This window comes from Sebastes fasciatus, chromosome 5 (assembly GCF_043250625.1).
Source record: "Sebastes fasciatus isolate fSebFas1 chromosome 5, fSebFas1.pri, whole genome shotgun sequence".
In the NCBI taxonomy this organism is placed as follows: domain Eukaryota; kingdom Metazoa; phylum Chordata; class Actinopteri; order Perciformes; family Sebastidae; genus Sebastes; species Sebastes fasciatus.
Window position 1 is genome coordinate 6,286,682 of NC_133799.1, and position 15,754 is coordinate 6,302,435.

Genomic DNA, 15,754 nt, shown 5'->3' on the forward strand with positions numbered 1-15,754 from the left:
CTGTGTTTCTGGGCGGTGAAACCTGCCTCCGTTTATAAAGACTTGGCTTCCATTGAACATCCAGTCGGAGTGAACTCACAGTTGGGGTTCTCCACAGTAAAACCTCGTCTCTCAAAGGACCGCTACGCTGCTCCAGAGCCTCCACAACCTGCCGGTGAGTTTTATAAAGTCTTTAAGCTCAGCGGTGACAGCTGCATTCAGAACACGTAGTCGCATCTCTCGACTCTGATTGGCTGAGACCCGTTATCAGCTGTTATAAAACTCATCATAAACACCGGCTGCATAATGTAAATAATAGAACACTCAGAAACAATTGTAACAACTATTTCGAATTTCGAACTTTACGAATCATGACAGCAAGTTGTTATTACAATATTATTTGCTTGTTGCTAAGTTATTTGCTATTATGTGACCTTATGTGACCTCACACCGAATTTGCATAGTAAAAAAAGAACATAATGGTATAATTTGTTTGCACATATTGCTGAAATGTTTCTGCATATTAAAGAGGTTAGTATGCACTGTTATTCTTTAGTAACCACTTTGTTTAGTATTCAGGATCACAACCAAAGAGGAAAATGTAACATTTGATTATAAAATGTTATTGAACATTTCTAAAAACGTGTTTTAAAACAACAAAACGAACTACAAACAGAAACAAGTTATTTGCTGTTATGTGACCTTATAGGACCTCACACCGATTTGCATAGTAAAAAGAACATAATGGTATAAATTGTTTGCACATTGGTGAAATGTTTCTGCATATTAAAGAGGTTAGTATGCACTGCTATTCTTTAGTAACCACTTTGTTTAGTATTCAAGATCACAAACCAAAGAGGAAAATGTAACATTTGATTATAATATGTTATTGAACATTTCTAAAAACGTGTTTTAAAACAACAAAATGAACTACAAACAGAAGCAAGGCTGGCCCTGGCATGTCTGGGACCCTATAAACAGAACCACCCAACCCCACCCCAAAAAATAAGATCCCTAAAAGAAAACAGCAAAAATTAACAATATGTAATGTTTAATGGAAAGTATGGATGCACCGATACTGATACTGGATCAAATAGCTGGATCGGGTATCGTGACAATGGGGCCGATCTATTCAATTCAATTCTGTTTTAATTTTGACCAATTTGTTGCTGCATTAAAGAGGTTTACACTTGAATTGCTGTTAATTTTGAAACAAATTTACCAAGTTGCAGGAGTACGATTTATTATTTTAATACAATTCAGTAAAATTGTATCCATGTATTTATTTATTACTTTGTTTCACAAAGTTAGGAAAGCAATGTTTAAGTAAAGCCTGATCCAATCACTTCCACACAGTGAGGCATACAGCTCATTAATTAAACACTGGTATCGGGTCGACTCTCCGTATCGGCCGATACCAAAAGCCCAGATATCGCTATCAGTAGTGGGACTGAAAAAATCGGACCAGTACATCCCTAATGGAAAGTGCACATTTAAAAGCAGCCCTGTATAGATGAATCATCCATGCCTCCAACTGGCTCTGGCTATTTGCAATGTGGTTTTTACAGCACCTGAAAACCAGTTCTACACACACCTCTAACATTACTGTACATAATGAGCATTTGTCCATGTCTCAGCCTTGTCCAACTGTCTTCTCTCACAGGAATGATGTTGAACACCATAAAGTCTTTTAGACTGGAGCTGGATGGTCCAGCTGACGCAGCGTTCACCAGAGGGGAGGTTGTGTCCGGCCAGGTGGTGCTGGAGCTCCGCAGGGACACCAGGGTGCACTCCATGAAGGTGCAGGGCAGAGGGGTGGCCACGGCACACTGGCTGGAGAACCATGGCATGAACTCCGTCTACAACGACTACACCTCCAAGATCACGTACTTCAGGAAGAGACAGCATCTGATCCGAGGTCAGTGGCGAAGGCTGCAGATGGTGTTAAAACCTGTGTTACTGTTGTTACTGTGTTTATTTATCAGAATTACCACACGTAAAACCCAGGTGAATTACAGCTACAGCTGGTGAGGTTGCAGGTTGAAGTAACTAGGGCTGTCCCGAATACCAATTTTTTGGTCTTCGAAGCCTCGGTGAGAAATACTCGAAGATATTTGAAGCTTTGCGGTGCAGCGTGGCGCAGCAGGCTGACATGTTCTTCTGTCTGTCTTTCTCCATCTCTCCCGTTTCGGTGCCGCTGCCGCACTACTGTACACACACAAACCTCTTCACACAACAAACAGCGATATCCATCTGAGAATAACTAATAATAATTATTGTTGAATATGAATAATGAATAATGTGGGATTATTCGTTATTTAATGGGCTATATGGGGATTTATACATTATTATTATATACTTATATATAAAATAAATTGTGATCTGGAGGTCGAATACCATTGCTAAGGTCAAATCTTCGAAGCATTCGGGTCAGCCCTACCAGTAACCAACCAAAATGTCCATGTTTTGCATGTGAAATATCCTTAATTTTTCAACATTGACCTTGTTAGCTATAATTTAGCAAAATAAAAGAATTTTAATGGTGCTTGTTTGGGGAAGAAAGCCAATCCAAAGGTGTCCAAAAGGTGACTAGAAATAAAATATTGATTATGACTATTTGAAAATGCAGAACAGTGCCTTCACTTCTATAAAAATGGGGGCATTTCATATTATTTGTGCTGACATTGTTGTAGTTTTTTTTATTTTCTTTAGTCACCTACTGGATCAGTATAATATTCTTGTAAGATATCATCCATCGTTGCAGCTTTGCTGTGATATACATAGTAACTGTACATCAGCATGTATTGCAGCTGGCTGATGTAAAAGTTCTCTCTAGTCTGAATAATGTGGTGTAAAACTGCTGATTTGCTTTTTCGTGTGCCAGCTGCTGGTAGCCACTGTGTCTTGTAGTCGCTGCAGTTTGCAAAATGAAGCCACCTGGGCCGAATGTGTTGCATGGAAACCAGGGAGAGAAGTCGACTGGCTCGTCCAGATACATCTGCCAGATAACCTAATCCTAACATTAAACACAAATCCATTAGTGCCGAGTCCAAATAAACACGACTGGTTTACTGAGTGCTGTGTTGAACAGGACATGACGCTGTAAAGTGTGAAATTCCCCAGGTGTGGAAGGCACCAGAATCAGACAGGCAGAGAATAAAACTTGACAATGCCTGACGAAGATCTCTGTTAGATCGAAACGTTGCTTCATTCAAATTGCTGGGAGCTACCTATGCAGTTTGCGGATCCTGTTTTCAGATTTTTAGGCAGAGAATATAGGCCATAGGAGCTGAGTAAATAAACTGTAGACAGTGGTTAATGTTTCATCAGATGCTCTGTAAACAGTTTAGTTGGTTTGACTCCCCAGTCTGGTTGGACAAGTAAATACAAATGGATGCAGAGTCTCAGATAAGAAGAGCTGAATGTGTTATGTTGTTCCTTTAGCAGAATACACAAACAAGTTGCAAATTAGTTCAGTCCTATTTCCAGGTCATTTGCTGCTGCTGCAACAGCTGTGTATGCACCGTGGTTACAGGTGCCCCAGGCAGGTTTTGTGTGTTAATATCTAGCCCACATTTCAGCCTAAATCACACACCATGACGTGACTACAAAAAAGTAACACATCACCCATTAACTGAGATGCTGTACTAATGGTCTGCAACTAGTAAATATTTCAATTATCCATTCGTTTTTTTTTAATTTATTATGAAATATTAAACATGTCATTAGCCAGTTACCATCAGTTACCAGAGCTGAAATTTATATTTTCTTACTGAGACCAGTGGCAAAAAAAACTCCAAACATTAACTTGATAATGATAAGAGATGCAGAAAAGTTAGTACATTTTTATCACATTTTTATTTTTCCTTTATTAGTCCCGAAGTGGGGAAATTTGCAGTGTACAGTAGCAAAGGGGATAGTGCAAAAAACAAGATGCATCAGCTAACACAGTAAAAAAAAGACCTAAACAAAGTGTAACAAAATATGAACCATTTAAATAGAAGGAAGTATAAAAATAGGAGCAGTATATACAGTATTGACAATAAACAGACTATTAACAAAATTGCAAAAGTGGAAAATGATATTGCACAGTGAGAATGAAATGAAATTCCACCTGAAAATATCAGGTTATTGTCAGTTTTTAGTGTGTAAGTGTAAGTGGTCTACTGGGAACAGTGCTGGTTGTGGAGTCTGACAGCTGCAGGAAGGAAGGACCTGCGATAGTGCTCCTTCACACACTTTGGGTGGAGCAGCCCCTCCCTGAAGGAGCTCTCTAGTGCTGAGATGGTGTCCTGCTTGGTGTGGGAGTCATTCTCCATCATGGATGACAGTTTAGCCATACCATACTTTATAGATTACCAGCAGTTAACCGTTCATCAATGTTTTAATCAACTGATCAAGTAATTAATTGTTCAAGTACGGTTGTTGCTATATCTTTTTCTGCCAAATTATAAAGTGGTATTGGTCACTGTTGAGAAAAGTGCCTCACACCAGAGGTGACTCAAAACTGAACCTGATCCATTTGTCGTCCGAAATTTCGCAAGAGCATTTACACCATGGTATCTATACCTTTAACATATCTGTGTGTATTAGGCCATTCAAAGATCAGCATTTCTTTAACGGCAACATTGCACTTTTATATGATTGTTGCATCATTGTGGTGAAGTTCTTCTTTGTATTTCATTTTGTGGATCAGCTAAAGACAGATATTTCTGTTTAGTTATTTTATCCATTAACAATCCTAGGAAATGTATTCTATCACAATATATATTGATAATATAATAATACAAAAATCACATATACTGTGATAAAAGATTTTTATCCATCCCTAATACAAGCATCACAAAATTATGTGAGATTTGGTGTCACCACACTCAATAATTCTCAATAATGCAGTTTTCAAACTGTTTTCTTTCTCATAAATTTGGAGCCACAATTATACGGTCATGTTTAGAAGGTATCCCACAAGTTGCAAAACTCTCGCGAGATGGTTAAGGTTAGGCACTGACTTCGAGTAGTTACATTAAGGTTAGGCACTGACCTCGAGTAGTTACAGTAAGGTTAGGCACTGACCTTGAATGGTTAAGGGTAGGACAGGTTGTCACGCAGTGAGTCTCACAAGAGTTTTTGCAAGTTTTTGCTATTTGTGGGTTACCTTCTAGACCCACAGATGAATACCAAATATCAACACAAATAACATATGAAAAAATACACATAGCCATTGAAAATGCCCTAATTATTCTGATGATAAAATATAATAAAGATCTTCTAAGACATTTAATATATTTAAAAAGTAACAAACATATAAATATAAAGTCAAATAATATATATGTTAAAATCTAAGGCTGGTCCACACTAAAAGATTTTTCAAATCTTAACAGACAATGAAAATGTGAGAGAAACCACACATAACGACATGTTATGTTAAATGTAACAGTTTTGTTCCTATAGTGTGTGGTGAGCAACAATTTGGCCAAAACAGCACAACACACAATGACAGATTCCATACATGAACAACAATAGTCCCAAATAAAAAATGTAAATCTCGCAAAATCTCTCGCGATAAAACGTGACTTTAGTGTAAATAAAACATGGCAGACGACGGGCAAGAATAATTAGAGATGTTAGTTTTTGCACTACTTCATACTGAAAATTCACGATGGATGGATGGATGGATGAAGTTATGGAGATATGCACGTTAAATAAACACTCACGACGTTGCCACAAATTTACAAGTTGCTCCTCCATTTCTGAGCTCCATCTTACTGCTACTTTATGCTTCACGTTTGCACTAGCTCATGCATTAGCCGTAGCCGTGTCCTTCCGCTTCAATCATCTTGGTTCTTAATTGGCTGTCGTTCTTTCCCACGTGACTGCATCATCGTCTGTCCTCAGCGTTCCCCACACACAACAGGATATCCGATCGCAAATATTGAACATGTTTAACATTCACGATTTGAAATTGGTGCGGCCAAAGTGGACTTCCGAGCCGATCAGGGAATGTAAAAAAAACACTCTTAACATAGCTAACACCACAGGAATATCTGGCAAGATAATCTTTAGAACCATCCTGACGATTGTCAGGAGGGGGGACAGGAGGGCCCAAAATTGGCTCGATTCTTGTACAGTGTGTACCCAGCATTAGTCAACTAACTCTCATACGATTAATCGACGGATCTGTAAAACTGAGTTCTCCACAAAGAATCACACAAAAGCACCACTTTAAATCTTGTGTTTACCAAAGATGCGCTCATAAGTTTCTTGGAAATAAGTCATTCAGCATGAAAAACAACTAATCGAGTAAAGAAATGTTAGTCGAGTAAGACCAAAATAACAGATTAGTTGACTAATCGACTAAGAGGGGGCAGCCATAAAAAAACAAAAACCTTGCCTATTTGCTTCTGTTGTTGAAATCACCAGTACTCTTTGTGCTTCTTTATCCTCACCCAGAAAATCTGCCAAATCCATGCAACTGATTCATAAATGGACCAAATTACATGCAATTTTGTTTTCTGGATTGTGGGCGATTACTACCAGTAGAGAGGCTAAGGTGCTGTCTGACGTACGTGGGTGGTTTGACCTGTAAATGTCTCTCAGAGCAATGTTATCTGCAGAATCTGTTCAGGAAATAACAGTGCTAACTGCTTTTACAAAGCTTCAATCTCCTCATACACGCCCCAAATCCCTTCAGGAACAAGATCAGTTTTACTGACCGTAGTACGTTTGCATGTGCAAGCCATCGGGCAAAGCAGTAAATATCAAAAGTAGAAACAAGGATGTTGGGTTCTATTTACTTGGGACAAGGAGTGAGGAGAAAGTGAAAGACGGAGGAGAAAGGAAGGAAGGAAGGGAGGAGGAAAGGGTGGGGGCTGCTCAAAAAATACAGGCTGCGTCGTCTTGGCAACCAGGAAAACAACACGTGACTCCCCACGGCAACGTGCTCCTCCACCACACAGCCTGCTGCTGCTGCTGCTTGCCATTCATTTACACCATGGTGTCATGGTGTCACCTCATTTATCTATTTAGTTGTTCGTAAACATTTTTTTGTTTCAGTAGAGTTGTCTGGTTGTGTTTTTGGGAGTTGTTCCAGTTTTAGGAGTTGGAAGTAAAACAAGTTTTTTCACATGCAAACACCACTGAAGAATGACAAGTTGTCAAGCCCCTCTTTGCTCAAAAGTATGTAGTGCTTCAATGTTAATATTTGTTCTACAATGTCGGGCACTCAGCAGCCCTCTGGGTAAACAAAGAGAAACTCACGTCACGTGTATATATATACAGTATGTGTTTACTTTAGTCTGCAGAATTGGTAACGTGCTTTCAGACATGATTAGGGTGATCATACTGAGGCATCTGCACAGCGGGGGCGTTTATGAGGCCCATCGTTCTGTGCAGAGGCCCCCATGTACAGTACATCTTATCAGGACCGGGGCAGGGAGACCTGGTAAAGCCAGACTGCTGCTCCTGGTCACCAGCAGGTGGCGTGCTGGGCTTTATTTCACCCCTGGCTACAACTTCCTGACATATTGATGCAAGCTGGACCACTGACTAAGCAAATATGACAGAGCTCTGCTGCTCATTTCACTTTTTTATTTTGGGGACGAAGGAACTGATTATACTCAAGGAAAGATGCAGGGAAACCTACTTGTTCTTTCTACTTGTATACCTGCAAGGAGTAAAATAACAGTGAGGGGATACTTAGTTGGAAAGCCCCTCAGAGGCCCAATTGTGCTTTATTATTTTGCGAGCACTATCTACCTCTACCCCATCTATGTCTTATAACTTTTCCCAGATTCACATACATGATCAAGTTCAGTTCAGGCTGTGTAAAAACATCCTGGTAGTCCTGCAGCTGTACACACTGCCTCCACATCACCAGTAGGTGGCACTGGAGAGCTAACTCCTTACTCCAAGGGAACAAAGGAGTAAACAACTTTGTTTTTCTCAGACCAGACTTGATTTTTGTTCTGAGGACTTATGAACTGAATGGAGTATCCCTTTTGAGAAATTGAGCAAACAAAGCCAATTCAGAGCAGAATTGATTGATGCAATCAATAAACTAAACAAACACTTGTTTAGTTTATTGATTGCATCAATCAATTCTGCTCTGAATTGTCTTTGTTTGCAAATGTAAGAAGTTAATTTGATATGTTGGGTGCTAAGATTTGTGCAAGTGGCCTACTTGTTGCACAAGTTTTCATTATTGGGGTGACTTCTCCGTGTGGTATCCCTCTGTTATTGAAGTTAGAATAACTGCTGTTGTTTCTCATAAGGGAATTTGGTTGCATAAGTTGCATGCTTTTGTGCATAGCTGTGTGTTTTCCATGTGTGCTCCGGCTGTGTAACAGTATGTTCAAAGCGACATGGAAGAAGTGGAGTAAACAGCTTTGGTTCAGAGTGAAACTATTTTCCCCTCTGTGCTGTGCAGGGCGGATCTCTGCCAGACGGAGGCATGCTCAGTAAGCCTGTTTTCTTCTAAGAACCTGTAACCATCAATCACCAGCAGAGCCCTGTTTTCCTCTCTGCTGCTGCTGCCTCCACACCCAGTCTGCATGTTTATTATGCTGCCTTCAGGCACAGCACGGAAATATGGGTGTTCTGAAAAGTGCTGCACTCAAGTTACCCAACTAAGTTGTAAGTAGGAATTTTACACAACACCCAAGTTGTCAAGATGTGACTCTCATGAGGTGGCTTAGTTCTCAGCCTTTGTCCAGGCTAATGTTTTGTAGCTGTTGTCTCCTCCTACACCAAGAGGACAACCTGACAGAAAAAAGGTGATAATCGAAGGTTGATCAGTAAATGAAGGAGAACCATACTTGCTTCCCCCAGAACAATTTGTGTTTCAGAGACTTTGTTTCCTGCATTCTGGTGACTTTTAAAGAATTAAAATAAGAAAATAATAAGTTTGCTGCAACAGCATTTTTTTGTTAAATAGGCCTACTTTTACTTGTGTGTATCTCTGGTATAAACTAGGCTAATATGCATCAGTTTTCATTCCTTATTTTTTAGCCCCTGCTTGAGTATTTCTTTCTCTTAGCACTTTCCATTTCTCTTTCCTTCTTTCACTCACTGAAGGCAGTTCAGATAACGAAAAGGAAAGAACAGTGTGAAAAATTGCCATTAATCAGGAGAAATGCGGTAGAATTGTGACCCCGGGAGGAAACCGGGAGATGGCAGTGAAAAACGTGTGTTTCCTGGAAAAGTTGTGAGGGTCGGTGCTTAAAACAAAACCAGCCAAAAATGAAATGTTGTTACAGTAGTGGTCTCAAACTTAGGTCTGGTTTTTCAGCTGATTTCACTCAGTGTTTGAAAGTGTGTAATTATTGGAAACTGCTGTTGAAGTGTTTGTACAAACTCCAAGTCTTCTACTGTTCACTGCTTGAAACTTTCCTGATAAGTTTTGCTGTTGACTTTGAACCAAATGAAGTAGCCTACTGCAGCCAAAGGTCTTATTTTACAACTGTAAGTGCTCAGATGTCTGAGCCATGGAGGAGCACCTGAAGGCAGCAGCAGCCTTCAACCCTCTCCCGAGGCCTTACATAATAGAAACCACGCCTCCATCCTTCAGCCTGCAAATAGGGCTGCGGACAGAAAGTCCTGCACAGTTTGAGCTTTGAACTAATGAATAAAAGTCACCTGCAGCACTGAAGCTCCACTTCACAACACTTTCAACACACTGAGGAACAAGAATAAAGGAACTTTTGCATTGGACTTGCAAAAAAAAACCTGCAGAAAAAATGATTTTTGACAAGTTGAAAAAGTTTGCCATCGTCTTCGACTCCCCGGAGGTGGACTGTCCTCCGGTGTTCAGCAGCGGAGACGTGGTGTCCGGCCGGGTGGTGGTGGACCTGTCCACGGAGAGTCGGATAGAATCCCTGAAGCTCCACGCTGAAGGTTTTGCCAAGGTGCACTGGACCGAGTCCCGGTCCGCCGGCTCCAGCACCGCGTACACCCAGAACTACAGCGACGAGGTGGAGTACCTGAACCGGAGAGAGGTGCTGCTGCAGGCAGGTCAGTCCGCTCTGCAGGCACTGTCATGGGGGAGAGCTCAGAGCACAGAGGGGGGGGCATCCTGGCTGTACACTCAGAGTGACAGCATGTAGGGGGGTCAAAACAAGCTGTCTCATTGTTGGCAATGACTTGATTTATAAACTTGTTGCAGATGCAAACTTGACTGGATCCTCTAGTACTCTGTTGGATGAAGTCGAACTTGACTTGAAAAACATGATTTTATTATGAGGAGCCTTTTCTTTGTTGTTGGGTACTTCCTTAAAGAAGTCAAACTGAACATCCAGATTCAGAAAAAAAAGTGAGTTGTTGTTTTCCTCAACATCTGAGATGTTTTGTTGGCTATCACTCGATTTATAAACTTGTTGCAGATGCAAACTTGACTGGATCCTCTAATACTCTGTTGGATGAAGTCGAACTTCATTTGAAAAACTTAATTTTTTATTATGAGGCTTTTGTGAGGTGTTTTCTTTGTTGTTGTCTACTTCCTTAAAGAAGTCAAACTGAACATCCAGATTCAGAAAAAAAGTGAGTTGTTGTTGTTGTTGTTGTTTTCCTCACATCTGAGATGTTTTCTTGGCTATCACTTGATTTATAAACTTGTTGCAGATGTAAATTTGACTGGATCCTCTAATACTCTGTTGGATGAAGTCGAACTTGACTTGAAAAACATGATTTTATGAGGAGCCTTTTCTTTGTTGTTGGCTACTTCCTTAAAGAAGTCAAACTGAACATCCAGATTCAGAAAAAGAAAGCACACAGACATCCAGTCAGTCGTCCACAAAAGGCATTTTTTAGGGGACTTTCACTTATTTATTCTGCCTTATGAGAAGTTTTGTTGTTGGTCATAACTCGATATAGTCTATAAGTATAAAAAACACCACTCCTACTACATTATATAGGAAGAGAGTGAAATGTATTACAACAGCTGTCTTTGCACTCATTTTTTCATTGTGAAAACATCTGTTGAAAGAAATGGTTCAGACTTTTCCTCATTCGACGAAACTCCAGGGTTGTTTTTCTCCTCGGCGATGTGGGAGAGCCTCAGGTTTCTGCCTCCATTCATTGGGCACAGAGTTGTTTTGCTCTAAAGTGCAGACAGGAAATAGACAGCCGGGGCTTCGACAGTTTTATGTTGCTTTCTTGCAGTGTTCACTGCTTGATTTGGTATTTTATCAAAACTTATTTGCAAGATAAAAAAAAAAACATGTTAAAGAATTGATTTTTTTGCTGTTGTGCACAAAAACATAGAGCTCATAACAACCCACTTGACCCATTAAGAGGATTAAACAGTGACAGTATTGTTATTTAAATCAAGACAAAGCTTCCAGCTAACAAAGGGACACAAAAACACATTGAATTTGTTAAATGCAAACACGTGTTCCTGGACCTGTGCAGCCAGAGAGAGAAAAACAGGCTGTATAATACAGCTTGAGGAAAACATGTTCTCAGTCAGCACAATGGAGCAGGAACCGCCCCTCTGAGCAAGCACAGACACAAACCATGTGATTGCAGAGAAAGACAGAGAGATTTCTCTTTCAGTAAGAGTCATGATTTAAAGATCTGTTCTCACTCGCTCACAAAGTTAACTTTATTTATGTGGATTTCTAAAGAATTCACTAGTTGTGCAGGTTTAGCATAGTTTTATCAGGACTTCTTCTTCAGATGAAGTCATTTGCTGCCATTCATTCTTGTAGTGTATGAATCACATTACACATAATTAGATAAGCGATCCCAGTAAAGATTAAGAAACTTTTATTATTTAATTGTGCTGAATTGATTGATTGATATCACTTCATGTACGCTTTATGACACCACCAGGAAGAAACTGGTCATTTAGGAATTGAAGTCCTGTACTCTTGAAATCAAATGAACGAACCAGAACCAAAAGTGTAACTTAAGTCTTCTTTTTCTCCTCCTCTCCTCAGATAATGGCGAAGTGACCGTCCTTCCCGCTGGCAGACATGAATTTCCATTCAGCTTCCAGCTGCCCGAGGAGACGCTGGTCACCTCCTTCGAGGGGAAACACGGCAGCATCCGTTACTGGGTCAAAGTGAAGCTCCACAGGCCGTGGGCCACCGTCAGGAAGATCAAGAAGGAGTTTACGGTCATCGAGCCCATCGACATCAACACGCCGGCCTTACTGGTGAGCAGCTCAGCCCTCACGTTTCATGATTGTGTCATGATTTTCTGGGTGTTTTGGGGCACTTTGCTCATTTGGTTTCATCATCCCCAGGCGCCACAGGCTGGAACGAAGGACAAGATGGCGCGGGCGTGGTACCGCAACTTTGGACAGGTGTCTATAACTGCAAAGATCGACCGCAAAGGCTACACACCAGGTGAGATGCCGGCACCTAAAACAACCGCCTTTAAAAACACAGTCCTTGTAGGCCAGTTTAGAAGTGTTTGCAATTTCTAACATGCTCTCCCTCTCTGCAGGCGAGGTGATACCCGTCTTTGCGGAGTTTGACAACTGTACCTCCAGATCAGTCGTGCCCAAAGCTTACATCACCCAGACGCAGACGTTCATCGCCCGCGGCACCATGAAGCAGAAGCGTGCGGTGGTGGGCACGCTGTGCGGCGATATCGTTGGGGCCAGATGCAGGGAGACGTGGCACGGTCGCGCCATCAAGATCCCGCCCGTGGGTCCCTCCATCCTGCAGTGCCGCATCATCAAAGTGGAGTACATGCTCAAGGTGAGCTCAGTCGACAGCTGCTTTATTTCTTGAATGCTCTTTTCACGCACACTGCTGCTGCTGCTGCACTTTGCACAGATGTCACTAAAAGTTCTCCTCCCACCAGGTTTGTGTTGATGTTCCCGGGACATCCAAGCTGTGTCTGGAGCTGCCGCTGGTCATCGGCACCATCCCCCTCCATCCCTTCGGCAGCCGCACCTCCAGCGTCAGCAGCCAATACAGCGTCAACCTGGAGTGGCTGCGCATGGCCATCCCCGAGCAGCCTGAGCGTAAGTGTCTTTTAATACAGACAGAGATGTGTAGATGTGCATAGGGACCCAGTTCTTAAAACATGGACTTTTTTATGAACAAATCTTTTTCTAGATTTTTCTTTTTTATAGCAAACATAGGATTTCTTTTGTCTTTTTCCACTAACATATTTCAACATTTACTGCTCAAACTGGTTACATAAACACATGACACTCAGAGCGAGTAAAGCAGTACAGACTCATTATTGTCTTTTTCACCATTTATATAATCCATAGCTACTAGTGTTCAAGGATATTTGCACTCTGTTGCCGGCAAAACAGCTAAACAAATGAATGAAGAAAACAGTCTGCATACTGATAGTAGTGGCTTTTCAAGAAGTGGAAAAAGAGAGACTGTCACTTTTTGTACATTTTGTCCATAAATACTGCTGCCTTTTGCTTTCGAGGAACCTCTCTAACCTCTATCCGTTGGTGGGCTTGCTCCCTCTTTTATTTTTATGATCACTGACTGCCAAAATACCACTGAGTCAGATGCCAACACCTATATACAAAGGTTTCGATTCAGCAGAGATTAATGTTGGATCAAATCAGTGTTAGTGAGTGCAAAAAGCCAGCAAATGTTATGTGGGTTTTTAAGAGTTTTAACTGCACTGATGACTTAGCAGCTAAGTGTTTGGACCTGTAGCGTTCTGTTGAGTCAGACCAGTGGACTAATCCAACCTCTCCCTCCCTCCTCAGCTCCCCCAGATTACAGCTCCGTGGTGACCGCGGAGGAGGCCGAGCAGTGCAACAACTTGGTGGTCCAACAACCCGCCGAAGACCTGAGTGGGATCCTGGAGCGCCCCCTCATGGCTTTTGTCCAAGAGTTTCGCTTCCGACCTCCGCCAGTGTACAGCGAGGTGAGTCACCACATGCTGGAAACAACACCCACGTACACCCACTGTTCATTTGTTGTTTGATTGGCATAAATCAAGTTTTTTGTGTAGATGTGTTTTACAACATCCCCGACTTCTTTCCTGCCAAAGAAGTCACAGCTAAATTGTATAGCAGTAACTACATGAAAACAAATCTGTGGGTGTAGGCTGAGTGTATCCTCGTGCTGAAAGTTTTGCTCAGAGACATTATCTGCTTAGTTAACCTCATCTTACGCATCTTTATTTCCATTTCCTGCCTACAGGTCGACCCCAACCCTCAGCCCTTAAACATGAGACCTCGCTGCATGACGTGTTGAACCATGAGCCCTGCCTGAGCGTCAAGCGACTTAACTTTAAGAAACAAATCAAGAGATTTGTTTTCTCCTGGATTACTTCTCTCCGATAAATGGCCCACGGTTCCACCAGGAGTGTCGTGGATGGACTGAGCGCCGCGGAGAGTTCAGAAGACGGAGCTCACAGGAACTGGTCGTCAGTGGAGGAGCCGCCGCTTCGTTTCTGGTCCATAAAGAAAAGTGGACTCTTTCCTGTTCAGTTACGAGGAAAGTAACTTCTCCGCGTCAGTTCCTGTCCTCCCCAAGTGATTTTTGGCTTAAACAAACGAGCTACAAATACCTCCCAATCAACGAGTCCCTCATGAGAAGTGAATTTTGAGATTTAAGGAGTTTGGGACATATTGGGGGGTGAAAGATCACTTGATATTTGTCAGGTGGGGAGTTGGAGTTGCCCCAAAAAAAGCGCTTTTGATAAGTTGACGTATAGCACAGTCATCTTTGAGTGCCGTGAAAAGAAAAGTGCAATCTTTCCAACTCTCCTCGTCCTGGCAACACGGTCGATTTTAACAACCTATGCATTGCTATGCATTGTGTGACTGAGCAGCAGTGTGCCTGTGACGATTTCTACTGTTAGCTGAGCACATACTGTATCTGAAGGTGTGACGGCGGAGCAGACAAGTCAAGTAAGCAGATATAGATGTATTTTATGCATGCAGGTAACAATATGTAAAAGGGAAAAAATAACATATGCCTTAATTATCTGCAGTTGAAGATTGCATGAGAGTTTCAGGGAGTCGTTCTCTCATAGAGATGAAAGGAGCTGAATGTATTCTGCAAGAACTTTGAACAAAAACGGTTGGACTGTATGTGGGTGAATTCCAACAGAGGTGTTGTGTTAATGCAAGGCTCAAGGCACTGAAGTGTCAGATAGCTGTGATTGTTTAGCGCCGTGATAGGATAGAATGAGCGGTTTATGTTATAAAGGCTGCACGAGGCTCGTAGATTAGCTCTCCCAGCTGCTAAACAAAAGGAGGAGGAGGAGGAGATCCACGTGGTCTGAAGCTTTTTTTTGATGGGAGCCAGATGCCTCGGTGCTGCGGGGCGCTTTGTGGCGCTCCACCAGCGCTCAGCGTTCAAGTCGAGCCTTAAAGCTGGAGATGCCACTGAAATGTAAGGACATTCCAAAAAACTGACTCGAGGATTTTTCTCCTCAACTTCCAAAAACAAACTGTTTGAGTATGAAAGAAGTCTTCAGGGTCAGCTGTGCGACTTCGGTGGCACGCACTGAAAAAATATATTTTTATACAAATTGTTGATTCACAATCTTGCCAAAGTTTTGTAATTGTTTTTTGTAATAAAACAAACTGAAATGATGTTGGTCTTCAGTGTGTCCTTCAAACTTTAACTGGTATGTAGAACACTGTCAGGGAAATAGTAAAGGGCCTCTGTTAAGCATGTTGCGTGCCAGTGGATTGGAACATCATGTTCAAAAGTGTGAGTCAAACCGATATCATTGCCAAGGGCAGGGTTCACTGGAGAAAACAAGCTTCACTCAAAAACAATAATTACAGACTTCAGTTTTAACGATGACAGCTCTAATATTGAGCACTTACGCAACC

At 41.7% G+C, this 15,754-nt stretch overlaps 1 protein-coding gene across 2 annotated transcripts; it reads left to right on the forward strand.

Annotated features, from left to right (window-relative positions):
- Nucleotides 1-31: 31 nt before the first annotated feature.
- Nucleotides 32-15,508, forward strand: arrdc2 (arrestin domain containing 2). Of its 2 annotated transcripts, XM_074634739.1 has the most exons (8): nt 32-154; nt 1,643-1,897; nt 11,913-12,130; nt 12,221-12,323; nt 12,424-12,680; nt 12,787-12,949; nt 13,667-13,827; nt 14,106-15,508. In XM_074634739.1, exons 2-8 carry the CDS (start codon nt 1,645-1,647, stop codon nt 14,157-14,159), a joined length of 1,209 nt encoding a protein of 402 aa, XP_074490840.1. In that variant the 5' UTR covers nt 32-154; nt 1,643-1,644; the 3' UTR covers nt 14,160-15,508. The 2 variants fall into 2 exon arrangements, with proteins under 2 accessions (XP_074490840.1, XP_074490839.1); XM_074634738.1 differs by lacking the exons at nt 32-154; nt 1,643-1,897 and adding an exon at nt 9,258-9,987.
- Nucleotides 15,509-15,754: the final 246 nt, after the last annotated feature.